Source organism: Ovis canadensis, chromosome 22 (assembly GCF_042477335.2).
Source record: "Ovis canadensis isolate MfBH-ARS-UI-01 breed Bighorn chromosome 22, ARS-UI_OviCan_v2, whole genome shotgun sequence".
Taxonomy (NCBI): Eukaryota; Metazoa; Chordata; class Mammalia; order Artiodactyla; family Bovidae; genus Ovis; species Ovis canadensis.
Window position 1 is genome coordinate 20,901,021 of NC_091266.1, and position 25,586 is coordinate 20,926,606.

The 25,586-nt window shown below is 36.1% G+C and overlaps 1 protein-coding gene across 5 annotated transcripts in view; it reads left to right on the plus strand.

Annotated features, from left to right (window-relative positions):
• The window catches only part of PCDH15 (protocadherin related 15), a 1,084,160-nt gene that overhangs the window by 1,026,959 nt on the left and 31,615 nt on the right, over positions 1 to 25,586 (plus strand). For all 5 annotated transcript variants that reach the window (XM_069567843.1, XM_069567842.1, XM_069567840.1 and 2 more), the window contains exons 29-30: positions 6,521 to 6,697; positions 22,503 to 22,721. In XM_069567843.1, coding sequence (XP_069423944.1) covers positions 6,521 to 6,697; positions 22,503 to 22,721 — 396 coding nt within the window. The remainder of the gene's footprint in view (positions 1 to 6,520; positions 6,698 to 22,502; positions 22,722 to 25,586) is intronic.

Sequence of the window (25,586 nt, forward strand, 5' to 3'; positions counted from 1 at the left end):
AAGAGTGGTGCTTAGCTGCTACATCTAGATTGCATATTTCGTCAGATTCAATACATTTGCTCCTATGTATTGTTTTGCTTTTTCCCCCCCAGAAACAATGAAAACAAAGAAAAAATAAATAAATAAATAAACATAGTGCTTTTTTAGAATTCCACTGAGGACATTTCAATTTCATTTTTATTTAAAAATAATGTTTGATATATTTGAGCAACTGCTATTGTTTGCAAAAAGAGATAAGTAGAATCTTTTTAACTGAAAATGAATTGAAATATCCATTTTAAAACCCCTGTTTTTTTAGTTTTAGGGCTGATAGAGATGGTTTTACATTGTTCTTGTTTTCCCTGTAAGGGGAATATAAACATTAAAAGATAAAGCAGTGCTGGAGCAAATATTCTACTTTAGAAAAGAGCAAGCGTAAAGAATAGGCAGAGCTACATTGTAGGAAATAAAAATAAATTTAATTCATAAAAGACAATTTTAATGAAGGTACCATAATATTGACTGTAATATTTTTATTTAACTTATTATTTGTGCTATATATTTTAGAAGAATTTGAATAAATATTTTAAAGCAAACAATAGAGGGGAAAAAAAGTAAAGTGTTATAATCTCTATTTACTTTTCCCAAATATCATATCATTCAGTTTATTTTCCAGAGTTTTTGCTTGCACCAAATAGAACATAACTAGAAAGCAGTTGCAAGATGAAAATAATATCATGATATTATGATTCCATTAAAAACATGAATCACAGCTGCTTTATAAAGATTTCCATGATACATACTGGGCATTTTTTTTTTCTTTCAAAATACTTATATCTCTCATATTCTTTCATTTTATGATCCAGAAGTTTTGCCAAATAGAACAGCTTATTATCTCATAATTATTTCCAGGCCATGGTACAAGATAAATATATTGTGTTCTTGTGCAGCCACTCATTTCAGATACCTGATCAGCAATGATTGGTGCCTTTATTCTCTTAATCATTTTTGTAGTTCTTCTCTTAACTTTTTCCAACTTCTATACAATTTACCTTTCGGTGCTGCTGTTTTATTAGCTTGTGGAATAAATTCAACCACATGTTTATATAAGAAAATTCCATTGGTATCAGCAGCAACACAAATTATTTTATTAATAATTTCACTTCTATCTAAGTTGTAATAGAGGTTACATTTAGGTTTTTTTTTAATGTTTAACTTTATACAAGGAGAATTAAGACAGTTTATAATGATTCATACAGTGAAACAAGGTAAAAAATATTTAACATAAGACAGAAACTGAATATTGCAAACAGAATAGAAAGACATTGTGGAAAGAATGAAAATGAGACTGATAAGAAAGAGGCTAAAACATCCTGCAGAGACACTACAAAGTAGGAAACAGACTTGGTTTTCATCATTTTAAGGCCAAAGTTGAAAGAAGCACACACAAAAATGGAAAAAAATATAAATCAGTTACAAAATTAAGAAAAAACTAACAAACAAACAACAAATCACTTCCATCGGAAATGCAGAACTATTTCGGAGTGAAATGCAGGATTGGAGGAATGATTTTATCCTGTGGGACATCTTAGAGAAGATATCTCCTAATGTCATTAACAAGATGTTCTATAGAACCTGGAATATTGCTGAGGATATGGTCTGGGTAAAGTCTCTACAAGTTTGTTGTATGAGAGAATATTAGGGAAGCCTGTGCTATGCTGCGTATCCCTCTGGCCATCTGCAGTGCCTATTGATTCTTTTAGCCAGGCTTTTGAAAAAATATTGACTGGTACCTGGAGTGGAGCTCCCTATGTTGCTAGTTAAATATAAAACATATTTACTTCAACAAAAGGCTAACTAGGGTTTGCAATCATGAAATCTGGAGAGTTTTTACAACCACCACAACAAATAGCTAACATTTGTGGCATGTTTTTTATTTGCTGGGCTTTGTGCGCCTAATTGGATGTTATCTAAATAACGTCTCATAGAGGCCTTTGAGGTAGAAATTATTATTTTCACCTTTGCAGAGAAGAGTTTCCTAAAATTTTGAGAGGCTCAGTAATTTTCACAAACATACAGATGCCAGTGGTGGAAATTTAATTAGAATCTACAGCTATGAGCTAGCAGCAGGTTGGATTCCTATCCACTCCTGCTGCACAATGCTTCTTAGAAGGCAGACCTAAATAGAAACCCAACCTATTTTGGGGGGTGCGTGTGTGGAGGAGGAGTGAGCTGCTCTAACACAAGCCCAGAAAAACCTATCAAATGGCAATTTTACTGTGGCTCATTCACACAAATGGGTAACTGAAAAGATGATTGGTGTAACAGTTTTAGTGTAAAAAAAAAGAAAAGCTAGCTGTAAGTAAATATTTGTTTTAGTTATAAAACAATTTCCATAAAGCTGCTACACTTATTTTTTTTTTTATAACACAATTTCTGGTGAAAGGCACATATAAGAAATTGAATAAGTGATGCTGTAAATGAAAATTTAGGGGAATCAACCAAAAATAACTACCTTTGATAATAAATCAGTTAACTGAGCCAGTTGTTTATTAGTTCTCTTGCTCTGTGATTTAAAAAAAGGTGTTTCACATAAAAAAAAAAGTTTTTCTTTCAACATTTATTATAAGAAGGCTATATAGATTGCAATTCTCAATTTAAATCACAAACTGGTTTAAATTTTAAATAATTAGCTGTCATGTGGTAGCACAGTAAAATGTTAGTCCCTTGGACTACAAGGAGATCCAACCAGTCCATCCTAAAGGAGACCAGTCCTGGGTGCTCATTGCAAGGAATGATATTGAAGCTGAAACTCTAGTACTTTGTCCACCTCATGCGATGTGTTGACTCATTGAAAAAGACCCTGATGCTGGGAGGGATTGGGGGCAGGAGGAGAAGGGGACGACCGAGGATGAGATGGCCGGATGGCATCACTGACTCGACTGATGTGAGTTTGAGTGAACTTTGGGAGCTGGTGATGGACAGGGAGGCCTGGCGTGCTGCGATTCACTGGAGTCACAAAGAGTCGGACGCGACTGAGCAACTGAACTGAACTGAACTGACTGATACATACATTTAGATATAAACATATGTGAACGTATAATGCATATACCTTTATTAACATATTTCTTTATAGAAACTTTGAAACTTTGTGTAAAAATCACATAATAACCTATTACTAAATATTGTGAGTATGCTACTGATCTTTTAAACTGAAGTAGAACAATAACCCTAAATGTAAATTTAATTTTTTAAGTTTTATAATTATTATACCAATTCATTCACACTGTATTTAATTCTTCACGTATCAGACAGTTTGTTGTTTTGAAAAATGTTGCCATAATTAAATCCCATACTGCCAAATGTTCAGTTATACTACTCATATTTTCAATTGATGTATTGCTTCCAAGAATTTAGATTCAGGGCACAATTAACATTATGTAAGCATCGTCACAGGCATCTCCCTTGATTCAGTGTTTGTGTATGACACAGATGTTACAGAGTATTATATGATAAAGAGCATTATATATTCTCCTCTCTCTCTCCCTGTATGTGCATATGCATACATATATGTGTATGTATATATATATATATAATATGACTTATTTTATTAAAGTTAGATTTCCCTGATAGCTCAGTTGGTAAAGAATCTTCCTACAATGAAGAGGCTGCTGCTAAATCACTTCAATAGGGTCCAACTCTGTGCGACCCCATAGACGGCAGCCCACCAGGCTCCCCCATCCCTGGGATTCTCCAGGCAAGAACACTGGAGTGGGTTGCCGTTTCCTTCTCCAATGCATGAAAGTGAAAAGTGAAAGCGAAGTCGCTCAGTTGTGTCTGACACCTAGTGACCCCATGGACTGCAGCCTACCTGGCTCCTCCGTCCATGGGATTTTCCAGGCAACACTACCGGAGCGGGGTGCCGTTGCCTTCTCTGACAATGAAGGGGACCTCAGTTCGATTCCTGGGTTGGGAAGATCCCCTGGAGAAGGGATAGGCTGCCCAGTATTCTTGGACTCCCCTTGTGGCTCAGCTGGTAAAGAATCCACCTGCAATGCGGGAGACCTGGGTTTGATCCCTAGTATGGGAAGATCCTCTGGAGAAGCGAAAGGCTACCCACTCCAGATGGGCTGGCAAAGAGTTGGACACAACTGAACGACTTTCACTTTCACTCCACATTCACTTTAAGCATAAGTCTAATAATTAAAGCCTTCAAAGTCATAATATCATAAATTGACAGTGACCTAGGGCATGCAAATACTTATACTGGTAGAATTTTTTGATGAAATTATGAACTGTAAATCCACATGACATTTTATTTCAAAATGTATGTGTGAACTGGCTTAATAAATGAATAAAGTGGAGTGAAATAAATAAGGGCAATGTAAACAATAGCTTTAATTTATATTTGCCAATTCAAAGTAAGTACTTAGAGAGTTATATTTTAAAAAATGAGGTTAAAAAATTGGAAGCAACGCTTTATCTATGTACATATGAAGATCAAGGTCTAAAAATTCATTATTATGCATATCATACATATATATGTATATGTTTAATGTAATATATATATACATACATATATATATATATATATATAGCATAGGCAGATATTGTAGAAATGCTTAGGTATATGGACCTAGATGATAAACAGAAAGATTGATTTTTTTAAAATATGTTCATATTTAAAATACTTAAATTTAGTTTTAATATATTTATCAGAAAAAGGTTTAAAAAAAAGACTTCAGATCTGACCTTATTTAACTTTATCCCAAAATACCTCTAAATGTTTAAGGAAAAAAATCTTGATGATGAGAGAAAAGGAAAAGAATGAGGAGTACTTCAATAAGAGAAACGTCAACTATGCTCTTCTACACCAGTTTAAAAGGAAACAAGAAGACACTTCATTTTCATTGGCGATGCCCTCTGGTGTGCACACCATAGACTTGTGCTCAGTGGTACAGCCATTTCCTCCAAAGTTTCATATCCTGCTTCTCTTTCAACAGGGCAAACCAAGCAGACACCAGACTCTGAAGGCAATATTTTTTTTTTAATAGAGGAGAAATCAGGTCAATTTTGGCATCTGAAGTAAAAGATATTTCCTGGTGCACCAAAATTCTTTAGAATATATTATTCTTCATTCCCCCCAAATGCTTCACAGCTTGGATTCTATTTGTTATGTTTAGTTATTAAAATTAATTAATTTACATATAAATGTCTATATTTAATAATCTGCATTCTAGAGCTAATCTTCAAGGATTAATAATATGAAGTTTTTAATAAGAAAAAGAACATTAAGGAAATTGCCTTTATTCGGCTATAATTTATACTTTCAATTAAAATCATTATCCAATTAGAAAAAAATTATACTTTACAGAAAATTACCTATGGATTACTGTTATTTATTTCCTTTCTATTGAATATTACTAATTCTGTACTAAATGATATATCTTTTAGTTATTTGGTGCCTCAGCTGGCAGTCTGCTTGCAATACAGGAGACCCAGGTTCGATCCCTGGGTGGGGAAGATGCCCTGGAGAAGGAAATGGCAACCCACTCCAGTATTCTTGCCTGGAGAATCCCATGGACGGAGGACCCTGGTGGGCTACAGTCCATGGAGTCACAAAAAGTGGGACAGGACTTGGTAACTAACAATTTCACTTTCACTTTAATTATTTGTGGTCCCTAAATAGCCTCTGAGGATTTTATCATAATCTGATCAATCAGGCAAAGCAAAATATCTACATTCTTCCACTGCTATAGTTTTCTAAGGGTCTTTATACGCTGAGGGAAACAAGTATCTGACTCTTGCACCTTGGTATATAGCTATATGGTATGTATCACAGAATCCGGTGAAAGGTGTAATTTATAATACCAACCATATGAACTCAAGAGTTCTAAGACCCCATGGCTCCTATAAAGCACAGACAGCTTTATTTGTACAACATAGTTGGCATTTCTCATGAGCCATGTAGAAGTTCAATTGATATCATAAATTTTAAGTCTAGGCTTAAAGAGGACATGGTTGATGACCTCTTTCTACCTTATTCAGCTTCTAGCATCATTGGGAGTTAAATGTTCTAAATACATGGAGAATTTTTTTCAAGAGTTAGTTTTCACTACTGCTGCTGCTGCTGCTGCTGCTGCTGCTGCGAAGTTGCTTCAGTTATGCCCAACTCTGTGCGACCCCATAGATGGAAGGCTACCAGGTTCCCGCATCCCTGGGATTCTCCAGGCAAGAGCACTGGAATGGGTTGCCATTTCCTTCTCCAATGCATGAAAGTGAAAATGAAGTCTCTCAGTCGTGTCCAGTTCTTCACGACCCCATGGACTGAAGCCTACCAGGCTCCTCTGTCCATGGGATTCTCCAGGCAAGAGTACTGGAGTGGGGTGCCGTCACCTTCTCCATAGTATTCACTAAGCATTAGCAAAAACCAGGCTGTAATCATTTTTCATTTACTAAATGTCATTTCAAGATGAGGGTGATTTTTTTCCCCCCTGTTAATCTGTCAGAATGTCATGTTTGTACTTTGTTTGATTTATAGGATTTTGGATCGCTATGTTCAGGAGCAAATTCCTGGTGCAAAGGTTGTGGTGGAGTCCATTGGTGCTCGCCGGCATGGTGATGCCTTTTCTCTAGAAGATTATACCAAGTGTGACTTGACTGTCTATGCAATCGATCCCCAAACCAACAGAGCCATCGACAGAAATGAGCTTTTTAAGTGAGTACTTTTATTGTTTGTAACAGCACTATGGTTGCAATATACCCCATGCTGCTGCTGCTGCTGCTAAGTCGCTTTAGTCGTGTCCGACTCTGTGCGACCCTACAGACGGCAGCCCACCAGGCTCCTCCATCCTTGGGATTCTCCAGGCAAGAACACTGGAGTGGGTTGCCATTTCCTTCTCCATGAAAGTGCATGAAAGTGAAAAGTGAAAGTGAAGCCGCTCAGTCCTGTCCGACTCTTAGCAACCCCATGGACTGCAGCCCACCAGGCTCCTCCATCCATGGATTTTTCAGGCAAGAGTACTGGAGTGGGGTGCCATTGCCTTCCCCCATAGATAATCCTAATTTAAGGCTATAAGATTTATTTATTTAAATTTTCTTATTTATTTATTTTTTTTAATTTTTATTTTTACTTTATTTTACTTTACAATACTGTATTGGTTTTGTCATACATTGACATGAATCCATCACGGGTGTACATGTGTTCCCAAACATGAACCCCCCCCCCCCTCGCACCTCCCTCCCCATAACATCTCTCTGGGTCATCCCCATGCACCAGCCCCAAGCATCCTGTATCCTGCATCAAACATAGACTGGCGATTCGTTTCTTACATGATAGTGTACATGTTTCAATGCCATTCTCCCAAATCATCCCACCCTCTCTCTCTCCCTCAGAGTCCAAAAGTCCGCTCTACACATCTGTGTCTCTTTTGCTGTCTCGCATACAGGGTCATCATTGCCATCTTTCTAAATTCCATATATATGTGTTAGTATACTGCATTGGTGTTTTTCTTTCTGGCTTATTTCACTCTGTATAATCAGCTCCAGTTTCATCCATCTCACTAGAACTGATTCAAATGTACTCTTTTTAATGACTGAGTAATACTCCATTGTGTATATGTACCACAGCTTTCTTATCCATTCATCTGCTGATGGACATCTAGGTTGTTTCCATGTCCTGGCTATTATAAACAGTGCTGCGATGAACATTGGGGTACATGTGTCTCTTTCAATTCTGGATTCCTCAGTGTGTATGCCCAGCCGTGGGATTGCTGGGTCATAAGGCAGTTCTATTTGCAATTTTTTAAGGAATCTCCACACTGTTCTCCATAGTGGCTGTATTTGCATTCCCACCAACAGTATAGGAGGGTTCCCTTTTCTCCACACCCTCCCCAGCATTTATTGCTTGCAGACTTTGGATCGCAGCCATTCTGACTGGTGTGAAGTGGTACCTCATTGTGGTTTTGATTTGCATTTCTCTAATCATGAGTGACGTTGAACATCTTTTCATGTGTTTGTTAGCCATCCATATGTCTTCTTTGGAGAAATGTCTATTTAGTTCTTTGGCCCATTTTTTGATTGGGTCGTTTATTTTTCTGGAATTGAGCTACATAAGTTGCTTGTATATTTTTGAGATTAATTGTTTGTCAGTTGCTTCATTTGCTATTATTTTCTCCCATTCCGAAGGCTGTCGTTTCACCTTGCTTATATTTTCCTTTGTTGTGCAGAAGGTTTTAATTTTAATTAGATCCCATTTGTTTATTTTTGCTTTTATTTCCAGAATTCTGGGGGGTGGATCATAGAGGATCCTGCTGTGATTTATGTCGGAGAGTGTTTTGCCTAGTTCTCCTCTAGGAGTTTTATAGTTTCTGGTCTTACATTTAGATCTTTAATCCATTTTGAGTTTATTTTTGTGTGTGGTGTTAGAAAGTGATCTAGTTTCATTCTTTTACAAGTGGTTTACATTTTCTTTTTAAAATATAAATTTGTTTATTTTAATTGGAGGCTAATTACAATATTGTAGTGGTTTTGCCTTACATCAACATGAATCCACCACGGGTGTACACATGTTCCCCATCCTGAACCCCTCTCCCACCTCCCTTCCCATGCCATCCCTCTGGGTCATCCCAGTGCACCAGCCCCAAGCATCCTGTATCCTGCATCAAAACTGGACTGGCGTTTAATCTCACATATGACATTATGCATGTATCTATGCCATTCTCTCGAATCATCCCACCCTCTCCCTCTCCCACAGAGTCCATAAGACTGTTCTATACATCTGTGTCTCTTTTGCTGTCTAACATACAGGGCTATCATTATGATTTTTCTAAATTCCCTATAAATACATTAGTATACTGTATTGGTGTTTTTCTTTCTGGCTTACTTCACACTATATAATAGGCTCCAGTTTCATCCACCTCATTAGAACTGATTCAAATGTATTCTTTTTAATGGTTGAGTAATACATCCAAGTCTATGCCCCAACCAGTAACACTGAAGAAACTGAAGTGGAACAATTCTATGAAGACCTACAAGACCTTTTAGAACTAACACCCAAAAAAGATGTCCTTTTCATTACAGGGGGCTGGAATGCAAAAGTAGGAAGTCAAGAAACACCTGGAGTAACTGGAAAATTTGGCCTTGGAATACAGAATGAAGCAGGGCAAAGGCTAATAGAGTTTGCCCAAGATAACTCACTGGTCATAGCAAACACCATATTCCAACAACACAAGAGAAGACTCTACATATGGACATCAGAAGCAGAAGATATTAAGAAGAGGTGGCAAGAACACAGAAGAGCTGTACAAAAAAGATCTTCAAGACCAAGATAATCACGATGGTGTGATCACTCACCTAGAGCCAGACTTCCTGGATGTGAGGTCAAGTGGACCTTAGAAAGCATCACTACAAACAAAGCTAGTGGAGTTGATGGAATTCCAGTTGAGCTATTTCAAATCCTGGAAGATGATGCTGTGAAAGTGCTGCACTCAATGTACCAGCAAATTTGGAAAACCCAGAAGTGGCCACAGGACTGGAAAAGGTCAGTTTTCATTCCAATCACACAGAAAGGCAATGCCAAAGAATGTTCAAACTACCACACAATTGCACTCATCTCACACGCTAGTAAAGTAATGCTCAAAATTCTCCAAGCCAGGCTTCAGCAATATGTGAACCATGAACTTCCTGATGTTCAAGCTGGTTTTAGAAAAGGCAGAGGAACCAGAGATGAAATTGCCAACATCCGCTGGATCATGGAAAAAGCAAGAGAATTCCAGAAAAACATCTATTTCTGCTTTATTGACTATGCCAAAGCCTTTGACTGTGTGGATCACAATAAACTGTGGAAAATTCTGAAAGAGATGGGAATACCAGAACACTTGACCTGCCTCTTGTGAAATCTATATGCAGGTCAGGAAGAAACAGTTAGAACTGGACATGGAACAACAGACTGGTTCCAAATAGGAAAAGGAGTATGTCAAGGCTGTATTTTGTCACCCTGCTTATTTAACTTATGTGCAGAGTACATCATGAGAAACGCTGGGCTGGAAGAAACACAAACATGAATCAAGACTGCCGGGAGAAATATCAATAACCTCAGATATGCAGATGACACAACCCTTATGGCAGAAAGTGAAGAGGAACTGAAAAGCCTCTTGATGAAAGTGAAAGAGGAGAGTGAAAAAGTTGGCTGAAAGCTCAACATTCAGAAAATGAAGATCATGGCATCTGGTCCCATCCCTTCATGGGAAATAGATGGGGAAACTGTGGAAACAGTGTCAGACTTTATTTTTTTGGGCTCCAAAATCACTGCAGATGGTGATTGAAGCCATGAAATTAAAAGACGCTTACTCCTTGCAAGGAAAGTTATGACCAACCTAGATAGCATATTCAAAAGCAGAGACATTACTTTGCCAACAAAGGTCCGTCTAGTCAAGGCTATGGTTTTTCCAGTGGTCATGTATGGATGTGAGAGTTGGTCTGTGAAGAAGGTTGAGCACCAAAGAATTGATGCGTTTGAACTGTGGTGTTGGAGAAGACTCTTGAGAGTCCCTTGGATTGCAAGGAGATCCAACCAGTCCATTCTAAAGGAAATCAGTCCTGGTTGTTCATTGTAAGGACTTGATGCTAAAGCTGAAACTCCAGTACTTTGGCCACCTCATGTGAAGAGTTGACTCATTGGAAAAGATCCTGATGCTGGGAGGCATTGGGGGCAGGATGAGATGGCTGGATGGCATCACTGACTCGATGGACATGAGTTTGGGTAAACTCCAGGAGCTGGTGATGGACAGGGAGGCCTAGCGTGCTATGATTCATGGAGTCTCAAAGAGTCAGACATGACTGAGCAATTGAACTGAACTGAACTGAATACTCCATTGTGTATATGTACCACAGCTTTCTTATCCATTCGTCTGCTGATGGACATCTAGGTTGCTTCCATGTTTTGGCTATTATAAACAGTGCTGCGATGAACATTGGGTACACATATCTATTTCAACTCTGGTTTCCTTGTTGTGTATGCCCAGCAGTGGGATTGCTGGGTCATATGGCAGTTGTATTTCCAGTTTTTTAAGGAATCTCCACACTGTTCTCCATAGTGGCTGAACTAGTTTGGATTCCCACCAACAGTGTAAGAGGGTTCTCTTTTCTCCACATACTCTCCAGCACTTATTGTTTGTAGACTTTTGGATAGCAGCCATTCTGACTGGTGAGACAAACTCTTTAACAAGTGGTGCTGGGAAAACTGGTCAACCACTTGTAAAAGAATGAAACTAGAACACTTTCTAACACCGTACACAAAAATAAACTCAAAATGGATTAAAGGTCTAAATATAAGACCAGGAACTATACAACTGCTAGAGGAGAACATAGGCAAAACACTCTCTGACATAAATCACAGCAGGATCCTCTATGACCCACCTCCCAAAATATTGGAAATGAAAGCAAAAATAAAGAAATGGGACCTATTTAAAATTAAAAGCTTCAGCACAGCAAAGGAAACTCTAAGCAAAATAAAAAGACAGCCTTCAGAATGGGAGAAAATAATAGCAAATGAAGCAACTGACAAATAATTAATCTAAAAAATATACAAGCAACTCCTGCAGCTCAATTCCAGAAAAATAAATGACCCAATCAAAAAATGGGCCTAAGAACTAAACAGACATTTATCCAAAGAAGACATACAGATGGCTAACAACAACATGAAAAGATGCTCAACATCACTCATTATCAGAGAAATGCAAATCAAAACCACAGTGAGGCTAAGTACTTAAAGTTTGTGGTAATTGATGGTTAGTCACTAAGTCGCGTTCTACTCTTTTGACCCCATGGCCTGTAGCTCGCCAGTTTCCTCAGTCCATGGGATTCGCCAGGCAAAAATACTGGAGTGGGTTGCTGTTTCTTTCTCCAGGGGATCTTCCCATCCCAGGAATCGAATGGTCTCCTGCATTGCCAGCAGATTCTTTGCCAACTGAGCTACAAGGGAATCCCCACTTAAAAGTTTAAAACCCACCAAATTGTTCCTCAAAGTGAAATGTGAGCAAAAAAAATAATAATAATAATCTAAGAACCTATGCCTAGGGTACTCAAGCCTAGAATTTTCATGTCTGAGTGTAAGATAAGTGAACTCAGAGGATCTTTCTCTTGAGATGTCAAAAGATCCATTATGCTTAAGAGGAAGGAGCAGTTCAATGAGATCACCTTATATCTTCTTCTGCTCTTACTCCACAAACCTGGCTCTTAGAGGGGAAAGCACAGATTCATTCTTAAAGTGGCAGTTTGCCTGCAATGATGTTAATAGGCTTGAATTTTAAGAATAAGCCTAATTTCTTCAAGCTCTTCCAGTGTAGGCAAAAATTAGTATCTGATTTTTCCCCTGACTTGCTGGTGGAGAGCAGAGGATATAGTCACTTCCACCTAAGTCCATGCGACATTTCATCCTGGTGTGAATTTTAGTATATGAGTTATAAATCCTAAAACTAAGGAAACTACCAGAATCATAAACAAAATGCTGTTATAGAATCTCCTTCGGAAGTTATTCTAGAACAGCTTTTGTTGTTGTTAATTTCTCTTTTACTTTAGAGACACCTAGTGTTCAAAATATTCTTGGCATGTGATTCTTATCCAAAGTAAAACATATAGTAAAAATACATATTGTTATATAATAAAATGTGTATATTCCAAATATTCAGAGATGTGTGTGTGTATATGTATAAGCTACATATATCTCCCAAACCCATTATTTCAGAATTTACTTTTTCTTTATCTCTCTATATAATAAACAGCACAAAAATAAATATATGCATATATAAATTTACATGTATGTCCATATATGGGTGCACGTTTTTATTTAGTAAGCATATGTTTATCCATTTATTTATTAAAACTCATGAATCTTGAATTTGATTTTACTTTATATCTGTTCATCAACATTCAACTATTCTTATTTTAACAACAATAAAATACAATTTAATATCAACTTAATGTTTTAAAAGACATAGTTGTCAAGTATTAATATTTAAGATAAAATAAATTTATATATAATAGATATTAGGGCCATTTGCAAGATAATATACTAATCACTGTGAGGAAACACAAATGACTGAAGCAATTGCTTCCTCTCAGGCTTTAGAATCATCATCCAAATAAAGCCGCATTCATGTCTACTAAGTCAATGTTTGCTTACTTTATTAGTTTAAAAGTTCTTTCAGTTCAGTTCAGTTCAGTTGCTCAGTCGTGTCTGACTCCTTGCAGGCCCCATGAATCGCAGCACGCCAGGCCTCCCTGTCCATCACCAACTCCCGGAGTTCACTCACATTCACGTCCATCGAGTCAGTGATGCCATCCAGCCATCTCATCCTCTGTCGTCCCCTTCTCCTCCTGCCCCCAATCCCTCCCAGCATCAAAGTCTTTTCCAGTGAGTCAACTCTTCGCATGATTTTAAAAGTAATTTATAAAAAATAATAATAATAATTAAAAAATAAAAGTAATTTATATATGTTCTTTCTATTAATTGTCATTATTAACAATTATTTAAATTCATCTGGATTCTTTTATATACATATTGGTTTTATTTCAAAATATAATGATAGATTGAATTTAAATTGTTTTCTTAAATTTAAAAATATCTGTGTTCTTTAGGATGACACCCTATCTCTAGAGAGTAAAATAATGTTGATTATAATTTGAATTGTACTTACAAATATTTTAGAGATAAAAGATTTGGAAACTGAAGCCAATTTGATTTCAACTGACAATATGAAGTATATAAGGTACACATTCTTCATTCTAGACAACTTTTCCCAAACCTATATTATATTGTGAAGAATAGAACTCTAAATTCAATTCAATAACTATTATAGCCAAGAAGAAAGCAAAAAATATATAGTAACTATAAACTTAAAAAAAATTATATTGAGGAGAGGACAGAATATCTGTGAAGTATTAAAAATTTTTTCTTAGTAGTCTTCACCTTGAGCTAATAGCTGTGAAACACTGGTCTAATTTAAACCCTACTTGTTTCTTGAAATGTTTTGTAATGAAAGTACAAAGGTATATTACATAATGCAAGGCTGATAATGCAAAGATATTATCAGACATTATTATCTATTCTAAAGTTATAAAACGTTTCGTATATTTACTTTTAACACTGAACGAATACACTAGGACATTAGGATTGTTGGCTCAGATGGTAAAGCGTCTGCCTACAATGTGGGAGACCCAGATTCAATCCCTGGGTCGGGAAGATCTCCTGGAGAAGGAAATGGCAACCCACTCCAGTATTCTTGCCTGGAAAATTCCATGGATAGAGAAGCCTGGTAGTCTACAGTCCATGGGGTCGCAAAGAGTCAGACATGACTGAGCAACTTCACTTAGGATTGTTGCCTAGTGTCCAGACCAATGGAAATAGGATTATCCTCTCAATTTTCCCTTATCCTAAAAGCTAACAATGTTAAAATTTGCTGGAAAAACATTAGAAAAAACAAAAAAAGTACTTCATCTAAGGTGTTCACTTCAATTTTTGAAAACTGATATAAGCATATCAAAAAATTCAAATAAGCATATAAATGTGTAGAAAACTAGAATGACATTGATACTCTTTAATTACATATTTTATTTCACAAGGTTATGAGTATTTTGATTTTTCTCAATTTGAGTTATCTGAATTGCTTAGATTTTTTTTTACAATTTTTGCATATCATTTTTATCTTGCTTTTATTCTTGAGGTTCTTTGAGTATCTTTAATCTGCATTTTTGTCTGGGGAGTTTTTGTTCTTATTGTTTTCATTTCTGGAATATGCTCAGACAAAATATCTTCAAATATATCTTATACCCTATTCTGTCTTTATTCCTTTTCTGAGACTCCCATTAAAAGTTGTTTTGTCCTCATAACTTTTGAGTGTTTTATTCTTGTTCTTCTCCTTTCCCCTAACATTCTTGTCTCTTTATATTTTTGTTTGGATAATTTCTGTTGCCCTTTTTTCAAGTTCTCTGACTCATCTGTGTTAGCCTTTCATTAAGCACATTAAAGGAATTCTTTATTTTTATGTCTTTCAAAAAATGTTTTTTCCTTTTCTATTTCTACCTTTTCTATTTCCTTTTCAGTTTCTACCACCTTGCTGAATGTCTCATTTCAGGCATGTTTTCCACCTTACCCTAGATCTCATAAAATATTAATCAAAGTTGTGTTAGAGTCCTTCTGTGATGGTTCCCATACCTGAAGTATCTGTCTAGTTCTCCCGCTTTCTGTATCGTTCAGCAGTCCCTGAATGTCTGTGACGAGGGCTTTCTCTCCATTCTCTTACTCCCCTGATGTAGTAAATGGCCCTTGCTTGCTGCATGGTTCTACTCTTAAGGTGGGGATGTGGCGATGATGGGTTTGGGAGGTTCTATTTTCATTGTCTAGTCTGTGTGCTTAGGACTGAGGACAGGGCTTTCTCATCTTTTCTTTTGCTCCTTCTTGTGGCAACCATAATCGACTTCATAATTGTGGAGGTTCTTGTGTGTAAGAGAGTCCCTGCCCCTCCCCCACAGGTAGTAGACCTCTACTTTGTAGGGTCTTTGGCTACAGAAATCTCCTTAATCTCTCCCAGATGTGGTGAACTTTGCTCATAACTCTTTTCCAGAATCAGTGGACCTTCACTTAAGCTTTCTTTCCTCTCTCTCTATGTAGCTCTTGCTTTGTATGAGATATAGGTCTAGGGAATTGCAGAGAGCAGAGCACCCCAGCCTTAGCTGATTAGTTCCTATATCCCTTCACTATATAGAGGATTTTCTCTGTTTCCCTGACTTGCACCCAATCTATCTTTATGGTGGTCAATAGGGAAAAGTTTGCAAATAAGTGCAAACCCCATGTGTGTTTGTGGGTTACTTTTTCTAACTGTTACCCTTGCAATTCAGTTTTTTTCTTTATGCGTGCAAAATTTATAATTTCAGTTTTATAGACTTTCCAGTCATTAGGGTGGGTGCCACATTCTCCTGTGGCATTCTACCTCCTGAGCAGAAACAGACAATTCTATTTTAAAACAAAACTTAATTAAATTTGAAAATAAGCAAATACAATTTTAGCTTGTACATATTTTTTATATGCCTAGGCTACTTAACATTAGCCTGTTCAGATAGTAAATAAGAGATAAAGAAAGTAGAAAAAGCTGGTATATTTTAGAAAATGCATTTAGAATTGCAATGTTTAAAAATACATAATTTTAAATGAATCGAACTACCAAGGTCTGACAAAACTTCTTTCAACTTCCTAAATCCAGGAAAAAGAGTTAAAATACTGAAAATTCAAATAATTGGAAAACTAAATACTAGAACCTAGTTAAAAGAATTGTGGACTGGTGTAGAGAAAATAGTAGTTCACTTCTGGTTTACTTTATTAAGCCGATCCAAGTGCTAAGGATGTGGGCAGATATGTGAACCATTGCCCACTCCATGAAACTATTTCAGAGACCGACAGTGCTTACTGATCACGGAAACAAGCAGTCGCTCCTCCACCATTTAGGTGTGGGCTTTTGAAGTACAAAATGCATTTTCCTGATCACCCTCGTCTTTTCTACGTTGGTATGTACACTGCGACACTGAATCATCAAGGTAAAATGAAGGATGGTCTATGGTTACATATTGTACTTTTTTCTGAGTTATTCATTATTCTTTTTTAATATTGGAATATAATTACTTTGCAATGTTATGTTATTTTTTGCTTTACAACATTGTGAATCAGCCATATGTATACGTATACCCCCTACCTCTTAAGCAGTCCTCCCAATCCCCTTTCTTCTCTAGGTCATCACAGAGAGCCTAGCTTAGCTCCCTGTGCTAGACAGTGGATTCCTGCTAGTTACCTATTTTATACATGGTAATGTATATGGGCTTCCCGGTGGATCAGAGGTTAAAGCGTCTGCCGGCAATGCAGGAGATCTGGGTTGGATCCCTGGGTCAGGAAGATCCCCTGGAGAAGGAAATGTCAACCCACTCCAGTATTCTTGCCTGGAGAATCCCATGGATGGAGGAGCCTGGTGGGCTACAGTCCACAGGGTCACAAAGAGTCGGACACAACTGAGCGACTTAACTTTAACTAAATGCTAGGACAATTACAGTCATCTCACATGCTAGCAAAGTAACGCTCAAAATTCTCCAAGCCAGGCTTCAACAGTACCTGAACCGTGAACTTCCCGATGTTCAAGCTGGATTTACAAAAGGCAGAGGAACCAGAGATAAAATTGACAATATCCTTTGGATCTTTGAAAAGCAAGAGAGTTCCAGAAAAACACCTGCTTCTGCTTTACTGACTATGCCAAAGCCTTTGATTGTGTGGATCACAACAAACTGTGGAAAATTCTTAAAGAGAAGGGAATATAAGACCACCTTACCTGCCTCCTGAGAAATCTGTATTCAGGTCAAGAAGCAACAGTTAGAACTGGACTTGGAACAACAGACTTGTTCCAAATAGGAAAAGGAGTACATAAAGGTTGTATACTATCACCGTGCTTATTTAACATATATGTAGGGCAGATGAAGCACAAGCTGGAATCAAGATTGCTGGGAGAAATATCAATAACCTCAGATATTCAGATGACACCACCCTTATGGCAGAAAGTGAAGAAGAACTAAAGAGCCTCTTGATGAAAGTGAAAGAGAAGAATGAAAAATTTGGCTTAAAACTTAACATTCAGAAAACTAAGGCCATGGCATCTGGTCCCATCATTTCATGGCAAATAGATGGGGAAACAGTGGAAACAGTGACAGACTTTATATTTTGGGGCTCCAAAATCACTGCATATGGTTAACTGCAGCCATGAAATTAAAAGGAGTTTGCTCTTTGGAAGGAAAGCTATAAGCAACCTAGATAGCATACTGAAAAGCAGAGACATTACTTTGCCAACAAAAGTCCATCTAGTCAAAGCTATGGTTTTTGTAGTAATCATATATGGATGTGAGAGTTGGATTATAAAGAAATATCAAGAATATAAATTATAAAGAATATCAATTCTTGAGCACTGAAGAGTTGATACTTTTGAACTGTGTTGTTGGAGAAGATACTTGAGAGTTCCTTCAATTCCAAGGAGATCAACTCAGTCAACCCTAGAGGAAATCAGTCCTGAATATTCATTGGAAGGACTGATGCTGAGGCTGAAACTCCAATACTTTGGCCACCTAATGTGAAATACTGACTCACTGGAAGACCCTGGTGCTGGAAAAGACTGAAGGCAGGAAGAGAAGGGGACGATACGGAATGAGATGGCTGGGTGGCATCATCGACTTAATGGACATGAGTTTGAGCAAGTTCCAGGAGTTGGTGATAGAAAAGGAAGCCTGGCATGTTACAGTCCATGGGGTCACAAAGAATCGGGCACAACTAAGTGACTGAATTGAACTGAAATGCTAGGAAGGGATCTGTTCACTTCACCCTTAGACGCAAAAAGGATTTTGACAAGCAGCTAAGTAGACTATGGATGAGAATAAAGAACAAATATCCCATCTTTATTGATCTTGAGTCTGACAGCTTTATTTCCTTCCTAAAAGAAGTAAGCAAGGAGAAAGACAGTATCAGTAATAAATGCTGAAAAGCAAAATAAAAGAAATAACATTCTGATGACTCAGAGGAGACTATCTCTCTGAAAATAATTCTCTTATAGAAACCACTGGAAAACAGTTTAATGTTCCCAACAGAAAACAAGACCATATAAGACAAATGGTGTATGTGTTTTACATGTCCTGAATCTTTACCTCTTTCTGGTAAAAAATGTTCCACAAAAGAATAGTGTGGTCGACCTTCTTTGACGTGGTAGCAGGCTGGAACCCTCAGGCCATTTGGAGTATGCCTTTCCTCTTCTCATATTGACTACATGTGGATTAGTGTACATTCCAGATAAAGTCAGTTAGATTTCACCTTCAAGGATTGACATGGATCTTTGGAGACAATAGAGCTCTTAGTCCTGAAATCAGAAAAAAAATATGAAAAGAAGAAGCCCTGAATTTTCTTTGGGGTACATTTTTCCATCTTTAGAAAGAAAATCTAAAATCCATTGACTATCCAAATTTGGACTTGCCTGTAATGAAAAGGCATATGAAAAACAAATTGGCAAAATGAAGTATAAATATAAGAAGCTCACAGCATATTAAGGGAAAGAAAAAAAATGATAAAAGATGTAAAAACAAACTTAGAGGACAATCAAGATACAACCTGATAATTGCATATATCTCTGGAAACAGTGTGAGACTATTTTGGGGGGCTCCAATATCACTGCAGATGGTGACTGCAGCCATGAAATTAAAAGATGCTTGCTCCTTGGAAGAAAAGTTATGGACAACCTAGACAGCATATTAAAAAGCAGAGACATTACATTGCCAACAAAGTTCTGTCTAGTCAAAGTTATGGTTTTTCCACTACTCATGTAAGGATATGAGAGTTGGACTATAAAGAAAGCTGAGCACTGAAGAATTTATGCTTTTGAACTGTAGTGTTGGAGAAGACTCTTGAGAATCCCTTGGACTGCAAGGAGATCAAACCAGTCAACCCTAAAGGAAATCAGTTCTGAATATTCATTGGAAGGACTGATGCTGAAGCTGAAACTCCAATCCTTTGGCCACCTGATGGGAAGTATTGACTCACTGAAAAAAAAAACCCTGATGCTGGGAAAGATCGAAGGCAGGAGGAGAAGGGGATGATAGGGGATGAGATGGTTGGATGGCATCACCAGCTTGATGGACATGAGTTTGAGCAAACTCTGGAAGTTGGTGATAGACTGGGAAACCTGGAGTGCTACAGTCAATAGGGTCACAAAGAGTTGGACACAACTGAGCGACTGAACTGAACTGAACTGAGGTAAAAATTGTAGCAGTTATCACAGAAACAAACCTGAAAGTATAATTAAAAGATTTCATTACATCACAGGCAGAATCAATGAAAATGTAGTCAGATGTCCTTTAAAAGCAACTGAGTATGTTTTTAAACTATTGAAACAAAAATAAAGATGACTTAATCATAAAGGAACAAAAATTGATGCCTTAAATTCCACCTGTATGATAAAATGTCAAAAGTCAATGGAATCAAATTCATAATATTTTAAGGAAAATTTTATGCCTCAAGGATTTTTGCCTAGATAAATTTTTCTCATATATAGAGCAAAAAACTGTTCTAAATCAGTTTTGGATTCAAATGTGATGCTCTCTTCTAGTAAAAAAAAAAAAAATACTTATGATTTTTTAAACTGAGAAATAAACCAAAATAAATATCTAAATAATAGAATTATTGTAGTGCAAAAAGACTAATAAATCTCCCTTTATGTGATTTGGATATCAGTGAGAATCCAGTAAAAATCTAATAGAATAGTGATCTGTTGTCCTTATGATAGGAATAATTTTTCCCTGCAATTTATGCTCATTGTCTACTTCTGATCCTTCCCAGTGTCTAATGATACAGTTCTCGTGATGTAACTCTTAATCTGTACTTCATTTGGAATTTCTTATTTTATCTGATAAACATTCAAACAAAGTGTTGTGCAATTCCATTCCAATTTAGTGCTTGGAAAAATGGAAAAACCCTTACTGTATTCCCAAACATATCTGAAAATGACCTAGGAAAAACATATGAAAAGTATATTTTTCATGTACAAAAGCATATTTGTAAAAAATAAAAACAAACACACATCCTAACTGCCTTGTATTATAGTATGCTAACTTGAATAAAAACCTGTGTAGCTTTATTTATTTATTTATTTTTATTTTTATTTTTACTTTATTTTACTTTACAATACTGTATTGGTTTTGCCATACATTGACATGAATCCACCACGGGTGTACATGCGATCCCAAACATGAACCCCCCTGACCCTGTGTAGCTTTAAAACTGAAACAAGTTATTTGAACCATTAGGTTTCTTAAATTGAAAGGTTAATAAACTATCTAAGGATTCCTATCTGATATCAGGCATCTTTTTTTTTTTTTTCTGTAAAGAAGCTATGGACAGCATGTTTGACTAGATTTAAAGTCAGCACAGTCCCTTGGAAAATTAGAGTAAAAAGTATCAAAAGAGAAGAAATGGCCTATAAAATGCACAGGGATAGCAATCTTCAGTTACTATTTGATGGTGAAATTTTGAGCCATTTAAATCTTTCTTTCACATTTCTTTGTATTTTTCACATCAGTATTTTATATTAAAACATGTTTCTAAAATGATATTTTCACTTTGTATGTTCTATGTAATTACACATATATAAAACTGCTTATTAATAGCAATTAATAGATTAGTGCACCAAAATATTAGCAGCTGTTATCTTTGCATTATAGGCATTTGAGTAATTTTGCTTTCTGAACTATTTTGCTTTTCTATTTTCTACAGTAGGACATTTCACTTTTTATGGATAGAAGTCTTAAGAAATTAAAATACAAATAACTTAAGACATTTGTGGTTTTGTGGTTTTAAGAACATAATTGCTATATCAATATTATAGGATATGTAAAAGATCATTTAAATGTTCCTGAGGAATCTTTTTAAAAAAAATTCTGCTAATTACAGCATAAAATAGGTGACAAAATTGTTCAGCTTAATTAAATTAAGTAACAATTATTCCTTAATTCTTCTCCCCAACACAATACTCGTAGTTGGAAATGCATTATTTAGAGAAATGGTTTACAAGAACTACTAGATAAATTGGGCTTCCCAGGTGGCGCTAGTGGGTAAAGAACCTGCCTGCCAGTGTAGGAGACATAGAGATGAGGGTTCTATCCTTGGGTCAGGAAGATCCCCTGGAGGAGGGCATGGCAACCCACTCCAGTATTCTGGCCTGGAGAATCCCACAGGTGGAAGAGCCTGGGTCGCAGAGTCAGACTTGACTGAAAGGACTTCGCAGGCATGCACTAGATAAATCAACCACCAATTCTTATCATCCTGAATGTACTGATTCACTGCCTGCATCATTTATTTAGTATTCTGTTCCTAGGAAGAAGAATACCTTTTAATTTGTTCATTCTTTCCCATAAAAAATATTTTGGTTTGAGATTTGAGAGTGTCGACATTTAGGGTGGTCTGGTGAAACCTAATTAAATACTATGAAGACTTGGGTTGGTATCTCAGATTTGTTTCTATAACTTTGTAACTTTGTGGTCTATAGTAAATCAGTATTAAGGTTCTATTTTACAGAATTATTTTGAGAACCACAGAAATAAAATACAGGAATATATTTTTAAATTGTACTATATAATTTAGAATTTATATTTTATCCCACCTGAATAACTTACTATAAATAATCTCAACATAGTGATATAAATTGCAGTAATATTTACTTTTGCCAAGTCTATAAGCATAGTAAGGGTCATTGTTATTAGTATGTTTGATATGTTCACATAGAACTGTTACTTCATTGCTCTTGCTTTTTATATACACTTTTCATATTTATAATAAGATTTCTGACTCAGTTTATGTTATAATTAAACAAAACATTAAAAGAGATTACCAAAAATATTTTGTTTACTAAAAGGCCTTCTCTGTTAATATTGATTTTACTGTTTATCTAACAATAAAGATTTTTAGATGGCAAACTGCTTGATATCAATAAAGACTTTCAGCCATATTATGGGGAAGGAGGACGCATTCTGGAGATCCGGACTCCAGAGGCAGTGACCAGCATTAAAAAGCGAGGAGAAAGTCTCGGCTATACCGAAGGGGCCCTGCTGGCTCTGGCCTTCATCATCATCCTCTGCTGTATTCCTGCCATCTTGGTGGTTTTGGTCAGCTACAGACAGTAAGTATTGCTACCTGCCGAAATACGGCGGCTCCTCGAGAAGGCATATCAAAAACTTGCTTCTGGTAAAATAGCACTGGAGTTGTAAAATATTCATGGTGCAAACATTCTGGGAGTGTGGTATTTTTTTTTTTTTTTGCCAAATAACCTTCCTTTAAGGGAAAACTACAAACTTTCAATACATTTTTCGCAGATTTCTCAGTGTTCCTGTGCTAAAATATTCTTATCTGCCAGGAATATGAGGTTACCTCCTATAGTTTCATTTATGCTCATCAGGTTAAGAGCTTTGGGAAGAAAAGTAGTGGAATGCCATATACAGATACCACAGTTGCAAAGGAAGTTCTATAACCTAAGTATCAATGCATTGTCATGCTAGGTCTTTATCCATACTGTCAAACTTACTCCTATGCAGATATTACAGTTTGAAAAAATCATTTAAACACCATATGTAGTTTCCCATATGATTTCTTCTTTCTTGGGTAGCCTTGATAGAGTCTATATTGTAACATCTAACATTATATTGTAACTGTACAAGTCTTACATTTTTCTAGTCCCTATAGGCAAACACATTCATTTAAAATATCCATATTTTTCTTGTTTAGGGTCTTTATAGTAGTCAAGTAAATTTTAGCTAATTTAAAGATCTATATTTAAAATAGTCTAGCAAGCATTTTTTTTTTAATTTGATACTAGATATGGGGAACTTTGTGATAGAGGGTTGTGCTTTTTAAGTATATCCCTATTGATGGTAAGTGCTAAAAAACAAACAACAACAACAAAAAAAAAACACCTGTGGAATAAGTTAAGAAGAGAGTTAGCCCTGAGGGTGCCACAAAATGAAAATAATTAACAGACAGGAATCATAAATCATATAAATTACTTGACATAACAAATAATGGTAGAATGGCTACTCATCATTTAAAATACCTACAGGGAAAGGACTAAAAAAAGTCCTTACATAATCTTAAACTGTCATCTTTGTTCTCTAATAATGAGGATTTTCTATTGAATTAAATAAGGCAAGGTAATTCCAACTTGAAAGTTGAAGAATGTGCTGTGCGTAAACATACTATAGGAATATTTTCTGTCACAAAAGCAATGAGAAGTTGCAAATATAACATTTAGGTTGACATATTGGAGTTCAGTGTGTGCTTAAATAAGTTGATACGCCAAATCTACAGCTATACACAAACAATAATGGACACATTTTTAGATTACTAAGCTATCAATCCAATATTAATTTTCATGTTAAATATGTCTGTATCACAGTTATTTTTTCATCCAACTATTTCTGAAAGGAGATTTATTATATCCTGCTAGCATTAATATAAGTGAGAAAACTTCTTTTACTTGGCATAGAAGGCAGTGATCAAAACTGAAGCATCTTGGATGTTATGCTAAATAGTCTGAATTTTAACAAAATATTAAATCCTTAATATTAAAATATTTTAAAGATATTTTATTGTTTTTTAATTCAGTAATCAGCTTGACAATCTAAGAGTAAATTTTGGTTACTCTCTTTTTGTAGGTTAACAAAAGTAGATGTGTTATAAAGTAAAATTCTATTATTTTAAAATCTAACTTTTATACCTTCATTTTCTGCTTATAAATAGATTGGAATGAATGATTATTCTTTCATTTTAAGATGTTTCTTTGAAATTTGCTGTGGATGGAAAACTATGAGGCAAATGTGAAAGTGTCATAAATTTAGTATTCAAGATTGTTACCTTCTAATTCTAGCTTCAGCTTCAAAGTGAGGATGAGTATAACTGGGGCTTGCTGCCTGATTCCATTTCTTTAATAGTCTTCAAGCACAGTAAACCAAAATGCCAGTTATAAAGATCAGAGCATCTTTAATATTCCATTTCTCTATCAGAGGAAAAACTCACATATGCATGTTTTAATCCAGTGTTTCCTATTCTAACTAGTTAATTTCTTTGCTTTCTTGCAATAAATGTTTTAACAGCTTGTAGGACGGTGACAGTAATAATAAAGTGCTTACCATTTTCACTTCCTGAATTGAAAGACTTAAGTCTCCTACAATGTCATTAAGTCTGTGTTATTATGAGTTTAACCCATAAATTATTCATAATGTAGATTAATTCAGATGTTAAAATATTATGAATGCAGTATTTCTCATGTAGCTTTCTCTTTTTTTCTTATTCATTTGTTCCTATTCATTTGCTTTCCCAAACAGGTTTAAAGTGTAAGTATAATTACTAATACGTTGCATATGATTTTATGTGATATGAAAAAAAAAACCAGATAATGCTAATAAAGTAGTCAGCCTGCCCAGAACCAGGTATTATTTCTCTACTTCATATTTGTATTTTGCATTTGAACTAGTTTTTAGTTGCACATCCTTTGGGGGGTGTGTGTGTGTGTGTGTGTGTGTGTGTGTGTGTGTGTGTGTGTGTGTGTGTGTGTGTGTTTAGTTGCTCAGTCGTGTCTGACTCTCTGTGACCCTATGAACTATAACCTGCCAAGTTCCTCAGTCCATGGGAGTTCTCCAGGCAAGAATACTGGAGTTGGTTGCCATGCTCTCCTCCAGCGGATCTTCCCAACCCAGGGGTAGAACCCAGGTTTCCCACATTTAGGCAGGTTCTTTACTGTCTGAGCCACCAGAGAAGCCTTTGGGGTTTATGTATGTAGAATTAAACTAGTTTTAGACAAATGGATACAAGAGGAAGAAATGTGAAAAAGACAGTTTGCCCTGATATCCGCCACCCTTTGGGATTTCGGTTTTGAGGCAAGAATTAACAATCAGTATCCAGGAAAGTCAAAAAGAGCAGCCTTGCTCCAATGCAAGAATCATAGGCATTCCTTGGAATCCAAAGAAAATAAAAGCTAACTAAATATCTCCTA